The following is a 19,270-nucleotide window of genomic DNA, read 5'->3' on the forward strand; positions in this document are numbered from 1 at the left end:
GTTAAAGTTAAATTATATACATTTGTGGGGGAAAAACTCCAGGAAAGCCTAAATTTTTCCAGGTCTTGCTTAGGGGATACCCTGCTCCAAGAAAACTTTTACAAAATGCAAATTTACAGAACAGATCCGCCAAATGGGTGGGATTGGCGCTACCCTAGAGTTTTCTGTAGAATTTCTTTTTTTTTTTCTTTTTTCTTTTTTCTTTTTTTTTTTTTTGAGATGGAGTCTCACTTTGTCGCCCAGGCTGCAGTGCAGTGGCGTGATCTTGGCTCATTGCAAACTCCACCTCCTGGGTTTAAGTGATTCTCGTGCCTCAGCCTCCCAAGTAGCTGGGACTACAGGCACGCACCACCATGCCTGGCTAACTTTTTGTATTTTTAGTAGAGACGGGGTTTCACCATGTTGGCCAGGCTGGTCTCAAACTCCTGACTTCAGGTGATCCACCCACCTCAGCCTCCCAAAATGCTGGGATTACAGGCATGAGCCACTGCACCCAGCCAGAATTTCTTCAGTGAGACTTATCTACCCCCTCCACCCACCATACCACACGTATCATAACAGAGATCCCCCAACTTGGAGTTCTCCTCATTTCAAGGTACAGTTATTATAAAAAGAAGAGGACACCTGGGTCTCACAGCAGCCAGCTCTGCAGCCATTGCACAGTAGAACCCCAGTGGCCTTACAAAATATTCTTGCTGTTAGTCTACTTACTGCAATAACAAAAGTTTCACTTGGGCACTTTGATCACACAAAGCTTGGCACAGGCTTTGAAATCAGACAATACCTAGGTTCTAGTCTAGGTTCTGGCACTTAACTAATGGGTGATCATGGGCAGGTCACTTAACCTTTTTGTGCCTCCGTTTCCTTATCTTTACAGTGGGGTCATAGTAGTACCTTCTTCATAGGATTGTTCTGAGGATTCATTAATTGAAATGACCCTAGGAAAGGGTCAGTGCCTTACATTGAGTAAGTTCTCAATAAATATTTACGATGTCATCATCATCATCAATTATTATTATTATTAATTTACTTTACCAAAACACAGGTCCTGCTGAGCCATGTTGGCCAGACCACACCTAGAACAGCATGTCCAGTTTTAGGCTAATCTGTGTAAAATTCATAGATCAGTGCCTGGACCATTGAAAGGGGCTCAATACATGGTGGAGGTATTATTGTTAATTAATACTGCTGCTAACCTTCCTGGAGTGCATACAACATGCCAGGCACTGCATACGTGCTAATTCTATTAGTCCTCCTAACCTTTACCACTCTATGAATAATATACAATTATTAATCCCTTTTGCAGATGAGAAAATTAAGGCACAGAAACGTTAAGTAACTCTCCCACAATTACAAAGCATGGAAGTGGCAAACCCATAATTCAAGTCCAGACTCTCTTTTTGCAGAGCCTGGACTCTTAGCCACTATGCCAAAGAGCTATGCTGTCCAATGCTGTAGCCAGCAGTCACATGTAACTATTTAAATTAATAAAAAATTTAAAAAACAAGAATTCAGTTCTTCATTTGTACTAGCCACATTTCAAGTGCTACACACTTCATGTGGCCAGTGGCCACCATATTGAACAGCACAGCTCTAGAGCATTCTATTCTTTCTGGGATGATTCAGCATCAACTCAGGAAGTTCTGTTGGATGGTGCTGCTTACGGAGATTCTGAGATTCTGTTTCTTACAAAATCTCAGACTTGAGTTGTACAGCTTTCTTGCATTGTTATTAATAGATGCACACTTATGATATATTGAAATCCCATTTGCACTTGGCCAAGTAGGGTAATGGCAAGAAAAAAGCCAAGAAGCGTGACTTACATTACGTTTTCCTGTTTCCCCGGTGCATTATTTCAAATTCACAAAGTTGTCTCCTATCACCTCTCTTTGATATGGGGCAGGAGGCATTCATCAACTTGCCCAAAAATCCAGGTTCTTCCACATGTCTGCCTTCACCTCTTTGGGCTATCTGGATAATATTTAGTGCTCTAACATAGTAACCTCACAAGTGACTTGAACAACTGAGGTTGGCTTCTGAAGTCAGTGAGCCACAGAGGACCTTGGACTCTGAGCATCTTTGGCAGACTCTTCAAGTCTCCAGTTGGCTTTCTTGGGTTTTCTCTGCTCATTTCTGTTACATGGCTAGTAAAGGCCAGAGAAAGAAAAGGTGTTGAGGATCCATTACCTTAATTCCAGAATGATTAAGTCAAGAAACCTACAAGCTCTCAGAAGCCAGTGGAATTAGAGTGCACTACTATAACCCTGCAAATGTGCATATGCCTCCTTCTGAATCACCAGAGTGAAGATTGGGCCAATATCCAATCTAGTCAATAATTTATAAAGCCAGAGCATTCATCCACTTCTTGCAAAGCAGCTGAATATCTATGGGGGTTAGTCATAATCTGAGCTCCTTGCACCAGAGCCGTTTGAGCTACAGAATAGCACAGAGTGTCACAGAATAGCCAAAAATGCAGAGTTATTTCAGTATGAAAGAAGGAGGAGCACCTGACTGCTCCTCGCCATGTGCAGAGAAGGAGCCCATGCATTTCCAAACCCAGGGGTTGCTTGGTTTCTAGCTTGGTTTTTGTCTGTACCCCATCTTGCTATTGTGTGACTTGAGTAAGCCCATCTCCACTTCCTCGTCTTATTAGCTAGGAACAATCTATCTCAAATTCATGTGTGCACAGAGTTCAGTGCCCAGCACACTAAAGCATGTTCAGTAAATGTATTAGCTGATGTTATTTTCACAATATGATTATGATCACTCTCTGTTCTGCTGATGGGTTTTATAAACCCACCAGCATTGAAAAGAGATGAGTAGATGTGCTAAAATGAGAGTAAAGGCTCAGTTTGTCATTGGTGTTTATCCCAAAAAAAAAGACTAGCACAATGCTCACCAGATTATAATCTCCCAAGTGCCTAGAACATCATGCCAAGCTAGTAACATAGTAAAGTTTATTGAATTTTGCAAGTATTTGCTGAGCCCTTTGCCTGGGCTAGATACTGTCGGGGAACCAGAGGGATTTAGAGATGATTAAGACTTGGCCCAGCAAGAATGTTCAGTCAGCCAAGGCTATTCAGCCACAGGAGCTGGACCTGGAAAGAGAGGCAGAATTTCCAGGGTGGAGGAGCTTCATCTCGAAAGACACACAGAATTCCCAGAGTACAATCATGGAGAAAGGGCATTCCAGGCTTGGCAAACCAAGGAGGACAAGCACAGAGGGCCGACCACACATGGCAGCCTGTCTGGAGAGCTCCAAGGAGATTGGTATGACTGGGGGTACGTGACATTATGCAACGCAAAACCTGGCTGCTGAGAGGGTGGATGTGCTTGCACTTGCATCTCTAGTCTTGGTGCGAGCCACTGGAGGATGTTTCAGGGGAAGGGAAACTGGGCTGACCTGGTTCCAGCAAGCTCTCTGACAATCATGAGAAGCCCAGGGTCCAGGGGGATGAGTAAGTGTGACCTCCAGGAAACGGGGCACCACTATCAGACTCTATCTTAATCTGTCCCATGGCTTACTTCTGTGAGATTCGAAATAGTGTAGACCTTGTCAGTCCATGAGCTAGTAATTATGCCCACCAATTACTGATTTATTTGCCTTTCTGAGATGTGCAGTGATCCCAAGGACAAAGATGGATTTACCTTATGTTTAGAAACTTCTAGAAGTTGAAATGTTCCTAACAACCTTTCCTGTGGAGGTTGTCCCTCACACTTAGAGTGTGTGATAAGCAGTTTCTTTTCCTAATTAAATAAAATGGAGAAAGACACAAGCATCAGCTGTAAAGCTCCCAGTCAGTCACAGTCAAGAGACTGAATCTCATCTCTTTTATTTATTTTTTGTGTTAACTGGGGATCGCATTGGTCTGCACAGTGCTTGCTCCCATCCTGCTCCACTCGATTGAGTGGCTCCAGGCCCCCTCTTGATTGCTGCTGAAATAGAACTGCCCACACTGTCGGGTATCTTCTGCCGCTGGTCATTTCCATGTGCCATCTGCAGTTTTTTCTGCCTGATGGACTACTGAGGCACTGCAAGCGTATGTTAATGCTGATGGGGGGTCCTGTTTCTTGACCCATCACTAATATCTTGCAAGTCACACGACGCTACCAGGGATTCCTGAGCAAAAGCTTAAAACGCTTCAGTTCACTACAAATAAGCCCCATTCATTGCTTTTAGAGTGTGTTATCATGGAGCAGACAAGTAATCAGAACCTGAGTAATATTTGCATATTGAGGTCTTCAAAACTCCAGTGTGGCTATAAAATAGTGCTTAAAGTTATCAAGGAGCTAGGTATGCAGGCAGAAAGAACTATCCATTGTAGAAAGCAATGTCTCTGCTCATGTCCCAGATAACCTTGCTCCAAGGACAAACTGGAGCTTGATGACATGAAGCTGCAGATGGCCGGTGAGCTCAGCTCTGTACTCACTAACCACCCCATGGGAGGGGCACTGAGCCCTCTATGGTTGGCATAAATCCCATTAGAATGGTAAAGAAATCCTTTTCACAGGTACATAGAAATCGCTTGCTAAGATTTCATGGGTTTTCTTGACTTTGTTATTTTCGTTTGGGTTTTAGAGGGTGGGCATGAGTCATCTCTAAAACTGTTCAGGTAGTTAGGTTGTCTTCTTATTCCCATTTTTAAGTATTTATAATTTGTTCTTAAAAATTTGTCCGGAGGTCCACACCTCCCCTTGGAAAACCTTGCCTGTACTTTTCTTAATGGCACGTTTTAAGTTTCTGTGTTTCAAAACTTACTTACCGTATAACATGCTAATGACTAAACACATGCACACATCCACACCAATGCAAACGACATGTGGGCTTGGGAATGAGGCAAGCCTGGGTTTGCATCCTGCTCTGCTACTAGTGGGCTGTATGATTTTGGGCAACTTAGTTAACCTCTCTGGGCCTCAGTGGCCTCATTTGTAAAATAAGGGCAATAATAGTCCCTTTCTCATAGATGGCTGTTTATACAGATTGAATAAGACCAAATATTTAAAGAACCTGGGTTAGTGCCTAAAGCACAGCAAATGCTCAATAAATTCAGTGGTGGCAATTTTTATTGTTATTTCAAATATTACATCAAAATATCTACTGAACTATTATCCATTGCGAAGACTTGCCCACAGTAGGTGCTTAGTAAGTGTTTATTGCAATAAATTGAAGTGATTCCAACTATGTAGCTTAGATTTCGGGTATGAGTTTGGATGTTTGCTAATGGACATAGATGATCACTCACAGCTCAGGTATTAAAAGCAGGAGAGTAGAGGTGCTGCTTCATGTAGAAAGAAGAGCAACTTCTCATCAAGGCAGGCTTCCAGCTGGTCCTTTGGACACCACTGTTGCTAAGCACTTGGTGTGCTCGTCAGGGTGCCAGGGCTCTTAGCAGCCACCCATTTGCGTTTTGCAGCTTTTGCTGACATGGATATCAAGTATGAAGTTATTTTCATTGCCTTTGGCTGAAAAAAATGGGTCATATGTTGAATCTGTTCAATTCTGGTGAAATCCCTGTCTTCTAAAGCATGATAGAAAGGTGAGGTCCCACACACACACAAGTCTTAAAATCTTGGGGCCCTAGTGGGGTATAGTTCAACAAGGGCTGCAGCTCAGGACGTGGTTGTTGTGAGATTTACTCGTGACTGTTTGGTTTTGCACTCACCATTTGGTTTTGCAGATTCCTCAGCGTGTTTACACACACATACCTACAAACCAGTTTAGAGTTGTGTGCTCCATTGTGGGAGGTGGTCACTGGGGTGGGGTGGGGTAGGGTGGGATCAGGCTTGGTCAAAGTCATTGCTGATGAACCAGCTATCTGACTTAGCTTTGTTCCCGTTTTCAACAAGACAGTGATTTCTCAAGCCAGGGGAGTCTTCACATGAGATCCACGGATAGGTATTAAGTGGTCCAGAAAACCCCCCCAAATTAGATGTAAAATGTTGGTGGGCTGGAAAGGGGGAGACACCATAAGTGCTTTTTCTGTGGAGAGAAACCATAGCTTATAACTGGTTCTCAAAGAAGTCTATGACCCAAGACAAGCTAAGATCACAAAGCTGTTTGGTTTCGTTCCACCAAACCAGTTGGTGGGTATAACCACAACACCCAGATGACCCAGCTAGGCACTCAGGGCAGTGACAAGATCAGTCAGAACCATTTTGTGGCCAAGCAGCTGATGGATTGTTCAATCGGTTGTTGTAGACTCATGTAGACAAAGCCTGCAAGCTTGGGGAAGCCAGGCCCCCCCAGGTCAGCCTCGGGCGACAGCCCCCGTCCTGCCAGGCCCTGGGGAGTGAGTCCTTCCTGCCCGGCAGCTCCTTTGCTCATGAGCTGGCCCGAGTCACCTCCTCGTACAGCACCTCAGAGGCAGCGCCCTGGGGCAGCTGGGATCCGAAGGCCTGGAGGCAGGTGCCCGCTCCACTACTGCCTAGCTGCGATGCCGCAGGTAAGTCACTTCCCCCTGAGCCTCGCTTTCCTCATCTGTCAACGGGGCACAGTCCCCTGCTCAGCCTTCCCGCCTGCCTCACAGGGTTGTTGGGAGGAACACAGGAGGTGACAGCTCCGAAGGTAAAGCTCTGTCCACCCATGAGGGACTTCTAGTGCTTCCTGGGCCTGCTTGTTCTCTACTTTCTGCCCGGCATTCTTTGGCAAAGGGACAACCCAAGCAAGCAGAGTGCTCCAGGTGCCTCAGCCCCATCTCCAGGGAAATGAGTGGGGGATTGTCCAGGGTGCAGCTGCTCTCTCCCTCAGCTGCATGCCTTCCAGTACCCTGTTTCCATACCTGCCTGTCTGTCCCTGAGGCCAGACTGGGAACCTGAGGGGGACAGGGGCTGTGCTTCTGCACCTCCGAAGCCCTGCACCTGATACCTGCCTGCTTGGCACCTAGTGGGTGCTCGGGAACTGCCTCTCCTGCCAGCCATCTGCTGTGGATTCCAAACCCCGCCCAGGACTCCCACACCCTAGAGGCAGGAAGTTGGATTGCCCTACTGGAGGACTGGCAGTCCGGGTAGTACAGGCAGAAGGAATCCAAACCAAGCTTGTCCAAGAGGCCTGTGAGTTGGGATCATCCTCTAGATTCTAGAGTCTAGAAGGAATGGCTTGACTTGCCCCCAGAGTCGCATCAGTGGTCATGAGAGCAAGTGGATGGACACCAGCCAGAGGGGACCTTTGCAGAGAATTGCATCTGGTGCATAAAATATCAATGTGCACAGGATGTCTGCCCTATCTGCAGAGAAAACTGGAGACATGAACATTTTCTAAGTGATAGTGATCAGAAGATGGTCATTAAGCTGAAAGGGCCTCCCGGGATTCTGGCCTTTAATGGAAATTCGGCTTTGGTATGTACAGCCTTGTTCTCTTTATCCTGCCTGCCCTGGCCTGGAAGAACAAGCAGTGCTTTCCTTTCAAGGGCTATTGATTTCTCTCTCTCTGTCAGAGTCACAGAGCTCCTCAGCTGTTCACTCTTCAGCTGAAACCAGAGAAATCTTGTCCAGCACGAAGCTGCCAGGGAAACAGAATTAGCAAAACGGACGTCATCCCCTCAGGATGTCGCTGTTTCCACCCTGGTCTGCCTTGCCTTTCCCTGTCTTTGGAAGCCACAAATGAAAGGATCTCAGCTAGCTTGCCTTGAGAATTCTTGTCCCTCACCTATTCTCTCTCTTCTCAAGCCAACAGCTTTCACCCAGCAGTGAAGTGGCAGAGCAGATTTGTGGCCCCAAATCTTCTCTAAGAACCTTGGAAATTGGCCCCACCTGAGGGCCTTTGAGGGTCAGGCCTGGCATTCACTAAATCCTCCCTCTCAACACAGCCGCTTTGTCAGTCCAGCCTGTGAGTCAGTGCGAGACAGAGGATGCAGGCACCACAGGGGAAGAAGAAAAGCAAGCTGGAAATATATTTGTTTCCTTTGCCCGGGATCATTCCCAGCATCTAAACCAAGTTCTTCCCAGACCCGCCAAGACTGAGGAGGAGTCAGAATAGAGTTTGCAGCAGTCATAGATCATGTGGCAAGACAGAAAACAAAGGGTAAAAAAGAATTTCATATGCAGATCTCTGCCGTTTGCTTTCAATGGCATTCATTTTGTGAAGCCCCCAGTGACAGCTTCAGACCAGTTCAAACCTGAGGGCAGCACCATTACCATGGGTGAGGTCTCCAGAAGGGCAAGGAAAGACCCCTAACATAGAAAATGGTGTGGCAGGTTCCAGTTCCCCATTGGGGTCCCATGACTTGACCTTAGGTTTCTACCAGCACCTGTCCACTCTCCATCCCTTCACCCTACTGGGTGGTCATTAGAACATTATCTGCTTTGATTGATTTACTTGTGTCCATAAGAGTGGAGACACACGGTGTTATCCCCATGCCCGGAACAGAGCCTGGCCCATAGTAGACCCATGATCATGTTTGTCAACTGAGTGACAGAGGGACTGACTGGACTGTCATGTAAGCAATACCTTCCCGTCAGGGTCTTGGGAAGGTAGGTTCAGGGGCCCCAGAGTTACTGTGGCCTGTATCCCTCTGGCTGCATTCTGGGCAACGCAAAAGGGCAGGTGTTCAGTGGGTTCCACCCCAGATCTTGGCGTTAACAGTCCACTGGGAGAGGTGGCCCAACTCATGCTCATTACTCCCAATGGTCCTGCCTCCCTGCAGGCATTCTGGAGAAGCTGAGTCACAGGCTGTGAGAGTTAGGAGGAACTTAGGAAACAATCAAAACTTGCCTGCCATTCATTTTAGGAAGCCGCTGTAGTTTCTGAAAGATGACTAAAGGGAATTTTTTCCTAAAAGCATCCATCCATCCTCCAACTAGGCTTCAGACAGCAGGGTCTACGTTGTCACTATCTATGGGCCATGGCCTGTCAGAGCCCACGGGTCTCAGGGGGCTCCACCCATGTGGGGGTGGGGTTCCCCACAACTCAGATCTTGAATGTATGGTGGTCCCATGCAGTATACTATCTTCCTGTCATTCCAAAGGAAAAGTCAGAAGGGTGAATGAGTTGTCTCTAATTCTGGCTTCCAAACAGTACAAAAGAAGGTTTTTTTCCTTGTGGAGTACACTAGTGCTCAACCTTTGGGACAGATAGCTGAGCACCTTCTGCTATGTAGCAGGCTGGCTCTCTGTGGGGGCACTCATGCAGCAGTGTCTGCTGGGAAAGGAGACAGGAGTTCCCTAGCATGGAGGGGTAGATAATCTCCCCGCTCCCTCCCCTCTTCTATCCTCCCTTCCCCTTCTCCCTCCTCCTCTACCCTCCCCTTCTTCCTCTCCCCTCCCCTTCCTCCTCCTCCTTTTCCTTCTCTTCCTCTTCTTTCTTCTCTCTCCCTCTCCCTCTCCCCTTCCCTCCCTTCCTTCCTCCCTTCCTCCACATTCTTTATAAAACAAGGCTTTGGATCCATTCACTGCCATCCCCCAGAAGCTATGTCATTTGAATTCTTGTCCGAGTCAGGATGCTCTCCTCCAAGGGCTCATGGGGCAAGGAACTTCAGCCCGAATCCCGCTAAAATCCAGGAATATTTTGTGGGCATCTGTCTCAGTCCCCCTAATCATTTGTCCTCTGCCTTTCCCCCGTTGGGGTCCTTTTGCCCACTTAAGTGGTTGAATTGGTAATGAGATCATTCTTCCCATGCAGTGGTGAGAAAGCAGCACTCAGGTGATTGCACCTGGGTAAACAGGAGACATTAGCATGTGGTGGCTGGTGAGTGAAGCTGGTGCAGTGCCTGGCGTGGGCTCAGTTGTGCCAGCAGGCAGTGGTGGAGTTTGGGCTTTTTCCCCTCTCTCCTGCCCAGCACACAACCCCCAGAGACAGGTGGGGGCTTTACAGCTTCCTGGCATCAGCCTGAAGCTTCTAGAAAGGCATCCCCAGGACTTCCAAGGTTGCCATCTTGGCTGAGACTGTCTGTGAATGTGGTCCCTTGTCTGAGAGTGGGGGCTGGGAGGGGGTGTGACAGAGGAAGAGCTGGGCCTTAGTTCTCTGGGGGTCACCAGGAGAGAAGTACACCTGGGCTTGCATAGAACTCAGTGCTGCTTGTCAGTGTCACCTGGCACAATAGGACCTAGTGCCACAGTTGCAGCCCTAGAAAATTCGACGACCCCTTCATAGCTTTGTTTATAAAAGGCCACACGGCCTAGGCCGTCCTTCTTAAGAGAGCAGAAAGCGAGTGTCCCAGTCACTAAGCAGCAACTTTCAGGCACCGTTTCCTCCTGGTCACTGAAACCATTTGTCATTTCCTGTTTTCTCCATTTTCCAACGATTCTAATTGTCAGTGTCAAAAGGCAACAACTGTTTTCTTGGGGCTTATCTTTGGAGCACATTGATTCAGAACAAAGGATGGGAGCCTCCATCTGCAAAACAAAGGAAGCAGCCTCCTCGGGAGGCCTGGAGAGAATGCTCTGGCTCCTTTTGCCAGGGACAGCAGAACCAGCATGGGAGCAGAGGACTGGCGGTGCCTCTGGACACTGCCGTAAGGTGAAGAGCCCGTGGAGGGCCATCGCTTGCTGGTGGCACCCCAGACTTGAAGGTCCTGCAGAGCTGGCCACTGGCACCCAGGCTGGGTGTCAGCAGCGTTGTGTGGCCTTGGCAGTTTCCATAGTGATAGGCTGGCCAGCTTTTCCAGTAGACTCCGGGGTCCTCTGGAATGTGTGCTTCCCGGGATGAAGACGCCCCAGCACCCGCTGAAGCCTGCCCTGCCCTGGCGTGGCCTTTCCTTTTGTCTGGCACGCCCCTGGGCTTGGCTTTCTCTTTCCGTCCCTCCCTTTGGACTTCACCGCACTTCCCCTGCTGTTTCCTTAGTCACACTCTCCAGCCTCCATCTACCCCTGCCCCTGAACCCCTACCTCTGTACAACTATGTTATTTGATGAAACTAATGCAGCAACCGGTGGGGATGGAGTTAAGGACCGTTTAGACCTAGCCAGCCACACAGGAATCTGTCCCCAGAAGCAGCGGAAGCACCTGGTCTGCAGTTAGGAGATACTGTACTTCTTAGCCGTGTCACCTTGGGCAAGTCATTTAACCTCTCTGAGCCTCTGCTGTCACATCAGTAAGCTGGGGACTGTAGATCTTCTGCCCTGATGTCCTGAGACTGGTACAAGAAGACCCAAAGTTTAAGGACTGCCTTCAGAAACGGCCGCCAACCCTGACCATCTCAGGCAGATCCGGATGGTGTGGCCTTGGTCATGTGACCCCCGTGCTCCTCAGTGTCCACATGGGGTGTTGCTAGATGACATAAAATAGTGGGTGAGATGTGCTCAGTATAATGAGAGCTTGAGAAGGCAGATCCCACCCCCCATCCCCACCCCCACCCCTTGCCGCCTTGCCAATGCTTCGGCAGGGAGAGGGCAGCTCCATAGGGCAGCTGAGAAACAGCCCCTCACTGCCCACACGGCAGCTCCAGTGGAGGGGGAGGCAGGGACCAGGACAGGAAGCAGGCTAAGGGCGGGATAGAAAAGCAAACCCCAGTCTGGTGGAATCACTTCTGGTGTAGTCTTCCCGGTGCCATGTGTTTGTCCTCTCTGCCTTGGCAGGAACCAAGGCCAGGAACTGCTGCCAGGCCTGAGAGCTGGGCACAGTCCCAAGCACTGGGTCGCTACCCCGCCCCACTCCCGCCAGCCCCACTGAGTGCAGAGAAGGGTTCCCAGAAGCCCTTTGCTGGAAAAGCAGGCACTGCACGGGCAGCCCGTGTTGTAGAGTCGAGTCCTCTGGCATCTGGGGGGACACAGACCAGAAAGTGGACTTGGAGCATGTGCTCCCAGACAGAGCTGCCTTGGTGGTTGAGAAGGAGAGAGAGACGGCAGCAGATGAGCAGAGACGGCCGGGCTCCCCTCACTGTGTGGGGTGAGGCTTCAAGCACTGGACTGGGAGTCAGACCTGGATCCGAGTCACAACCTGACACCAACTGGCTGAGGGTCTCAGAGCAAGTCATGCCTTTTCTGGGTCTGGGGGCCTTCATGTTATTCACTCCTGGCTATGTTCTTCCCCTTTGCTCCTTGAGCCGATCCCAGACTGAGTGCCGAAACTGCGGCCTTGAAACTTGGCTCGCTCCTCCCCCTGCCCACCCAGCCGGCTTTCAGATGGAGACAGGAAGCTCCTCCCAATTGCCTATGCTGCAACTAGTCAGGAGAAGGGCGGGAGGTTGGCAGTAAGTGTTCGGCTACTCCCAGTGTTGGAGGCTGTGTCCACCTGACCATGTGATCATCTGGCCGTTCATGCCAGGACCACCAGGAACAAGCCTCAGTCCTCTTCCCAGTGTCTTTCCCTATGACAGCCCTGCAGAGCCTAGGTATCCACCACTACGTAGCCCACAGTCTGCTCTGCCCCAGCCACAGCATCCTCGGCTTGCTCAGCCATTCTTTGTCTGGGTAGTTTGAAGTCCAGTCCCCACTCTCATTACTTACCATCCTCTGAATGCAGCCAGTCTGTCTGGGTCTCCCTGAGACTGGCATGCCCAGACTCCTGTGGGTATAGTCTGGCCAAGGCAGAGTTAGCACAGGACTGTCACCTCCCTCCTTCTACATACTCTGCTTCTACTAATGCAGCCTAATGTTACATTTGTTCTTTTGGTGATCGCATCTCACTGCTGACCCATCCTGAGCAGATGGACATCCAAAATGCCTAAATCTTTTTTCTGTGTGCTCTTGCTATTAAGTTCTGTCTCTCCTGCCCCATTCTATGCTGTTGCAGTTGGTGTTTTTAACCCAGGTGGAGAATCTTACTTTATTTATACCTGCGGAATTTTGCTCGAGAGGGTGGGGCATGCATGCGAGTGTATGTTGGTGTGTTCGTTCATGCTTTCTGCTGCACCAAAGCCAAGTCCTAGGTCCCCACGCAGCGATCCTAAGGCTAATTATTTATTGGTAGCTGTAATCTAATTTGTCTTTTTCATCTTCTGTTTAGCAAGAGGAACAGAGATCAGGTCTTATGGCAATGACCCCTGAACGGCAGAATGCATATATCTCCCAACAGATGAGTCCATTTCAAGGTAAGCAGTTAAGGCCAGTGTTCCCAAAGGAGTGGGCAAGGGATGCATATGTGGAAGTGGGGTGAGAATTCATTTCAGAGTAAACAGTTACTGTGTTTCTGAAAGCATTGAGAGAGAGGAGATCTGAAAATCAGTTAAATAATTCATCCAACTCTGAGAGCAGGATCCCAATTGAAGGCCTGGTCTAAATGACTCCAAAATCACCACTTAATTCAAGAGACTGATTTCCCTGAGTCAGGCCCCTTACAGCAGCTATTTCAGTGGGACAGGGCAACACTCCCTAGGATCTGGATTAGAATCACCTGGGGGCTGCCACACCCCCAGGGCTCTGATCCTGCCCTTCTCCCACACGCACATTCACACACTGCTGCAGTGACCTTCCATTTCTAATGGGTTCCTGGTCCATCTGTCAGGTATAGGGAATGGAAAAGGGGTTGGGAAGGCTCTGCTTCAGAAAGTTTGTGTCAGGGGCTCCCAGAGCCTCCACAGATAGATAGCAGGGGTCCCCACCCTACCATGGCAGCTATAAATGTGATCAACATTTATTGGCCTAGGATACAGCAGTTAGCAAAAAGCCTGATGTAGTTCCCACTCCATGAAGCTTGCAAGCTAGCCAAGAAGTCATGAGTTCAGCAACCCTTACGCACCAGTGGGATGAGATTGGACCAGGCCAAGGGTAGTCTTGGGAACACTCAGCATTTGTCTGAGGGTCAGATGAGGCTGCTTGCCCTCAGACAGGAGGTCAGCATCTTTATTGTAGCCCATGACACCTCTACACCATTGCTCTTCTGGTCTTATGGAAGACCTCTTTGGGCCTGATAACAGCGGAGTCTGTGTCCCACTTGTCCAGGCTGGAGTGCCACATCAGGCATATTCCAGTTGCAGGGACAGCACAGACAAGTTTCAGGAAGGCTGGTGGCCTCCAGGAGGTTAACCTTATAAGGCTAGATTGTAACCTAGTTGAAAAACATACACATGCCCTGATAACAAAAGAACCTAGGCATGATTACAAGAGAAAAAATCATTTTTGTAGATACGAGCATGGACTCTTGGGTGGGTCAGACACACTGGGCTTGTGCCCTGACTGCACTGTCTCCCCTACCTGACCTTGGGTACACCATATGACTGCTGCATGACTCAGTGTCCACTCCAAAAAAGTACCGGTAGATATCGGCCACAGTAGATATCAGCTAGAGTGGACTCTCATGACAATGAGGGAGATGTATTCCCCATCTTAGGCACCTGGGACTCTACCTTCCATCTTCTGCTCCGTGTCTCTCCATCCCCAGGCTCTTCAGAACTCAGGGAGTCCAGAATGTCAGCTCCCAGATTTCAGCCTTCAGAAAGGAAACCCATTACCGTTCAGTTGAACAAATGTTGTCTGAGCCCCAGATCTGGGCTCAGAGGCCATCTAGGCTATGAGAACAGAGGGGAACAAAGCACCATCCGCACTCACTCACCACACTCACTTGCTGTCCCAGGTCACATCCATCGGGTAGAGAATCTAAGAGGCTGAGCTAGCTCCCGCCACCAGCCCAGCCCACCCCACCTGGCCCCTTCCTTCTACGAAATATGCACCACCTGTCTAAGGGTGGGCAGTGCCAGGCCCTGCATACAGAGCACTGAGTGTAAAAGCAGACATGGACCCTGACCTCCAGGAGCTTCCAATTCTCTTGAAGAGACAAATCAGCTGGCATTTCAGTCCAGTGTGATCTGCTCTTGGTGAGCACAGACCTAGGGAGTTGGGGCAGCTTCCCAGAAGAACTGCAGTCCAGGCTGAGGGCAGAGAAATGAGGGGAATGGTGAGGAATTGGGGAGCAGGGGGGAGCTCAGTAGAGAGTCAAGGGCGGGAGGTGAGAAGTCCGTGCTGGGCCAGGAGCTCCCCTCCGGTGGCCACAGCCCAAGTCGAGGATGCCTTTGGAACTCATCCCCACTTCTCTCTTTCTGTATGTAGCCGTCCAAGAACAAGTCACCTCCAAGTGTAGCCGGATCAAGGCAAGCCCCCCATCTAGCAAGCACTTGATGCCACCCAGAACTGGGCTCCTTCAGAACAATCTGAGTCCAGGAATGATCCCACTCACCAGGCACCAGAGCTGCGAGGGCATGGGAGTGATCTCACCAACTCTGGGGAAGCGCCAAGGAATTTTCACCTCCAGCCCCCAGTTTCCCATCCTCTCACACTCAGGCCAGACTCCCCTGGGCAGTCTTGGCTCTGTCTGCCAGCATACGCAGAGTCCCAAGGCCACCCCACCAGAAGTGCCCCTGCCTGGGTTCTGTCCCAGCTCCCTGGGCACCCAGTCCTTGAGTCCCCACCAGCTCAGACAGCCTAGTGTGCCAAGAATGCCCACTGCGTTCAACAATGCTGCATGGGCCACAGCGGCAGCAGCTGTGACCACAGCAGTTTCGGGGAAAACACCCCTCAGCCAAGTGGATAATAGCGTTCAGCAGCATTTTGATAGCAACTCCATCTTTGCCAAGGCGCCTGTGAGAGTGCCTCTGGTGGCCCCAGTGTTCCCATCGCAGCGGGCACTTGCGCCTCCCAATCAGATGGCCTCTGAAGGCAGGCCTGGCCAGAAGGTGAGTGCTGCTCTGGCCAACAACCCCAGCTTCAGCCTGCTGCGCAGCCAGAGCCTCAGGCAGAGCCCAGTGCGGGGCCCGGTGCCTGCAGCAAACACCACCAAGTTCCTCCAGCAGGGTATGGCCAGCTTTAGTCCCCTGAGCCCCATACAGGGCATCGAGCCACCAAGCTATGTGGCTGCTGCTGCCACCGCTGCTGCTGCTTCTGCCGTTGCTGCCAGCCAGTTCCCAGGTCCGTTCAACAGAATGGGTATTCGCCCTGAGCTGCCACCTGCCGACTTTTTGCGCCAGCCCCAACCCCCACTAAATGATCTGATTTCGTCACCTGACTGCAATGAGGTAGATTTCATTGAAGCTCTCCTGAAAGGCTCCTGTGTGAGCCCAGATGAAGACTGGGTGTGCAACTTGAGGCTGATCGATGACATTTTGGAACAGCACACTGCTGCTCAAAATGCCACAGCCCAGAATTCTGGACAAGTCACCCAGGATGCTGGGGCACTTTAAATCTGAGCAGGATGCCCATAGAAGCCCCCATGGTGACATCACTCTAGGAAGTGGTGTCAATCCATACCCGCAGTTGTCTCCCATTACAATTTGAGTGGTGTTGTCAGCCCATGCTTATCCCTCTCTCTACCTGTGACAAAATGGAAAGCTGGTGATTTTTCAAGCTACGTGTACATATTTGAAAATTTTGTAAATGGTTTTCCTAAACATTAATGACAGAAGTATTTATACTTCATTTTGTGACTTTGTAAATAAAGCGACGGCTTTTGTTTCAGTAGAGTTGTGTTTACTATGCATTGTTTTGTGTTTATTATACAATGTTACAAATATGCAGACTGTGTTGTTTGCTCCAGTGATACCTTGTTAAGCTAGGTGGCTGAGTCGCTTATGGTTTTAATGCAATGAGCAATGTGGATGTGACCAAGAGTTGTTGTGCAAGTTGACAAATGCCAAATAGAAAACCACTTGGCCATTTATTTCTATGTTCACTAAAAATCCTATTGCCTTGTGTGATTCTTAATCTCTTTTGCAAACCTTTCAGTCTCCGCTAGCTCTTTCCTAATGAGCATTTACAGCAGAAGCCGTTTTATCGTTAAGTGCCCCACAGGGACACTTTACCAGGAGGCTGAGAGAGTTCTCCAGATCTGGGAGAGGCGCAGAGAGAGTGTGTGAGCCGAGCCCTGTCTCAGCAATCCACCTTGAGGAACTAGAGTATCCTCCTCCCTTTACCATTCAGACCGAGAGAAAAAGCCCAGCTTGTGTGCACCCTCGTGGGGTGAAGGCGAGCTGTTCCTGGTTTAAAGCCTTTCAGTATTTGTTTTGATGTAAGGCTCTGTGGTTTGGGGGGGAACATCTGTAAACATTAATAGTTGATTTGGGGTTTGTCTTTGATGGTTTCTATCTGCAATTATCGTCATGTATATTTAAGTGTCTGTTATAGAAAACCCACACCCACTGTCCTGTAAACTTTTCTCAGTGTCCAGACTTTGTGTAATCACATTTTAATCGCCACCTCGTATTTCGCCTCTACATTTGAAATCTGGCGTCTGTTTCGAGCCAGTGTGTTTTTTCTTCGTTCTGTAATAAACAGCCAGGAGAAAAGTGCCTCTATGTTTTTATTTTTCAAGGGAGTATTCAGTACCTACAAACCCAAGTCAGGAAGCCTGCTAGTGGCTTTGGTTCTTTCAGAGGCTGCTCGATGCCTTGTGTGTCAGAAAGAAAGATTCAGCAGTTTTGCGTCATGGCAAAGAAGCCTGTTATTTGGGGCTCAGCCTCTCATTTTATAGAGGATGAAACAGAGGGGGATGGGCGATCACAAAGACAACTGCCCCGGGAGCAGGGGTGGAGGAGACTTGCCCTGAGGGTCTAGACTCTCTGCACCACTGTCCTGTCTCCCTTGCTGAAGACCACACATGCCCTTCTTTGACCAGACCCTGCCACCTGATAGGCCAGGACCTAGTAGGCGGGTACCCAGGTTTCATGGATGGAACCACATCTCCCCAAAAGCGGGGAGGTAGCTATTGGGATGCACGCCTCCCGCCATGTGCTATAGGAGAGCAGCTGAAGCAACAGTTGGGATCAGATGTAGTCACAACTGAATGCATCATCACATTTATCCCTCTAAGTGGCTGGGAGAGTTGATATCCTCATCCCTAAGGTACAAAATGTTCCAATTTGATCAGTGGCTTTCAGGAGCTGAGAAAGGCATGTGCTCTGAGGCAGAGCTGTTATGTCCCACAGAGCCTAAAAGTGCTCTAAGAACATGCTCCCTGCCAAAATTCTCAATGGCTGTGACAAGGGACAACGATTGACCAATGGGGGTGGAAGCAGACCTTCCCAGTCCAGGGGCCAGAGGTGGGACAGAGGGGTCGGAGAAAGAGTCATTGTCCCAACACTCCAGCTCTTGGACAGTCCTCACACAGTCCCCTCCTGCTTCCTGCTGAGAGAGATATCCTCATAGGTCTGGGTAAAGTCCTTCAGTCAGCTTTCATTCCCTGTCACCAACTTTGTCTCTGTTCTCCCTGCCCGTCTCAGGCAGCACTCCTCAGGAAACCTCTCCAGGAGCCAGCCTCACTGCAGCTCCCACTATTGTCCCTCTGCCTCAAGTGTCCCGTCCATGCCAGGCCCCAGGCAGGCTGCAGCTTTCCCTCAGGGCCACACCAAAGCACTTGGGCTCAGCTGTGCTGTCCCCCTCTGTCACTGAGCTCAGGGGCAGCAGGGTTGGGGTGCCAGGAGGCCCATTCACCCTTCTCTGGCTCTGTGTTGGACCCACCTGCCCAGCCACTGCTGCTTAGAACCTACCCGCTGGGAAAATGAAGCCCTCCTGGAGGGGCCACCTCAACCTGAGAGCCTCATGGATAACAGTTGTCCCCACTCAGTTCTGCCAGCCCTCAGAGACCCACAGATAAAAGCTGAGCTTGGCTCGCAGAGCTGGTTCCATCTTCCATTCCCAGAGGGTTCAACTTCCTACCCCAATCACACAGGGAACCTCAAGGCTGAGCCAGTGTGGGCTGCAGTGCAGACCAGCTTCCTGGACGCGTCCTGCCACCTGACCCCAGGCTGGCCTCACTGCCCCTGGCAGTCCTGACCCTATCCTCATTCCTCCTGGCAGTGCGTGTTCTGCCAGTCTGCTTTCCCTTAGCTGTCCTCTCACTGTACTGTCAGCCTCTCCTTTTCCAGGTGCCCCCCAGTGGCTTTCCACATGACCCTGTCACCCCACAGCCCATCCAGCACCAATTCCAGCTCTCTGCCACCCTTCAAAGGAGTGACAGTGCCCTGCTTCACCTCCCACTCACCCCTCAACCCAGAGCAATCTGGCTCCAGTCTTGCCTCCTTCCCCCTAAGTACTCTAGTCACAGTTCCAAATTCCTCCGGGTCATAAAGCCAAATGAAGCTTCCTGGTCCTCAGCGGACTTGCCACTTCAGCGGTACTGGACTCTCTCCTCCCAGAAACCTGTTTCCCCCCGGCTCCTAGAGCCCACACTCTGCTGGAATCCTTCTGCCTCTCTGGCTTGTAGCCTGGCCCTCTCTCCCAACCTGAGGTCCATTCTCTCCTGCTCCTCTACAAGATGTTGCTCCTTCCATTGCCTCCTCCCTCTCAATCAAGGCTCCTTCATTAGCTCTTTATCTTCTGGTTTCTTCCCCTGGGCAGACGAATGGGTTCAAGAGCCTGTAGCCCAGCAGCCCAGCACTCCAGGATCTCAGCACTCCAGCATCCCAGTACCC

General features: G+C 49.9%; 2 protein-coding genes across 16 annotated transcripts in view; both read left to right on the forward strand.

Moving 5' to 3' along the window:
- Nucleotides 1-12,964, forward strand: part of MAMLD1 (mastermind like domain containing 1) — a 140,556-nt gene extending 127,592 nt beyond the window's left edge. For all 15 annotated transcript variants that reach the window (XM_054471579.2, XM_054471578.2, XM_054471584.2 and 12 more), the window contains 2 exons: nt 6,200-6,443; nt 12,880-12,964. In XM_054471579.2, the coding sequence (XP_054327554.1) occupies nt 6,200-6,443; nt 12,880-12,920 (285 nt within the window). In that variant the 3' untranslated portion in view covers nt 12,921-12,964. The remainder of the gene's footprint in view (nt 1-6,199; nt 6,444-12,879) is intronic.
- LOC134739054 (uncharacterized) lies at nt 12,824-17,149 on the forward strand. The gene is made up of 2 exons (XM_063660697.1): nt 12,824-12,964; nt 14,919-17,149. Exons 1-2 carry the CDS (start codon nt 12,904-12,906, stop codon nt 16,043-16,045), a joined length of 1,188 nt encoding a protein of 395 aa, XP_063516767.1. The 5' UTR covers nt 12,824-12,903; the 3' UTR covers nt 16,046-17,149.
- Nucleotides 17,150-19,270: the final 2,121 nt, after the last annotated feature.

This window comes from Pongo pygmaeus, chromosome X, assembly GCF_028885625.2.
Source record: "Pongo pygmaeus isolate AG05252 chromosome X, NHGRI_mPonPyg2-v2.0_pri, whole genome shotgun sequence".
Taxonomy (NCBI): Eukaryota; Metazoa; Chordata; class Mammalia; order Primates; family Hominidae; genus Pongo; species Pongo pygmaeus.

Bases quoted from the DNA above. Each gene is read 5' to 3' on its own strand.
- LOC134739054 (XM_063660697.1), top strand. From the start codon at position 12,904: ATGGCAATGACCCCTGAACGGCAGAATGCATATATCTCCCAACAGATG. The intron at 12,965-14,918 runs GTAAGCAGTTAA...TTCTGTATGTAG, and splicing joins ACAGATGAGTCCATTTCAAG to CCGTCCAAGAACAAGTCACC.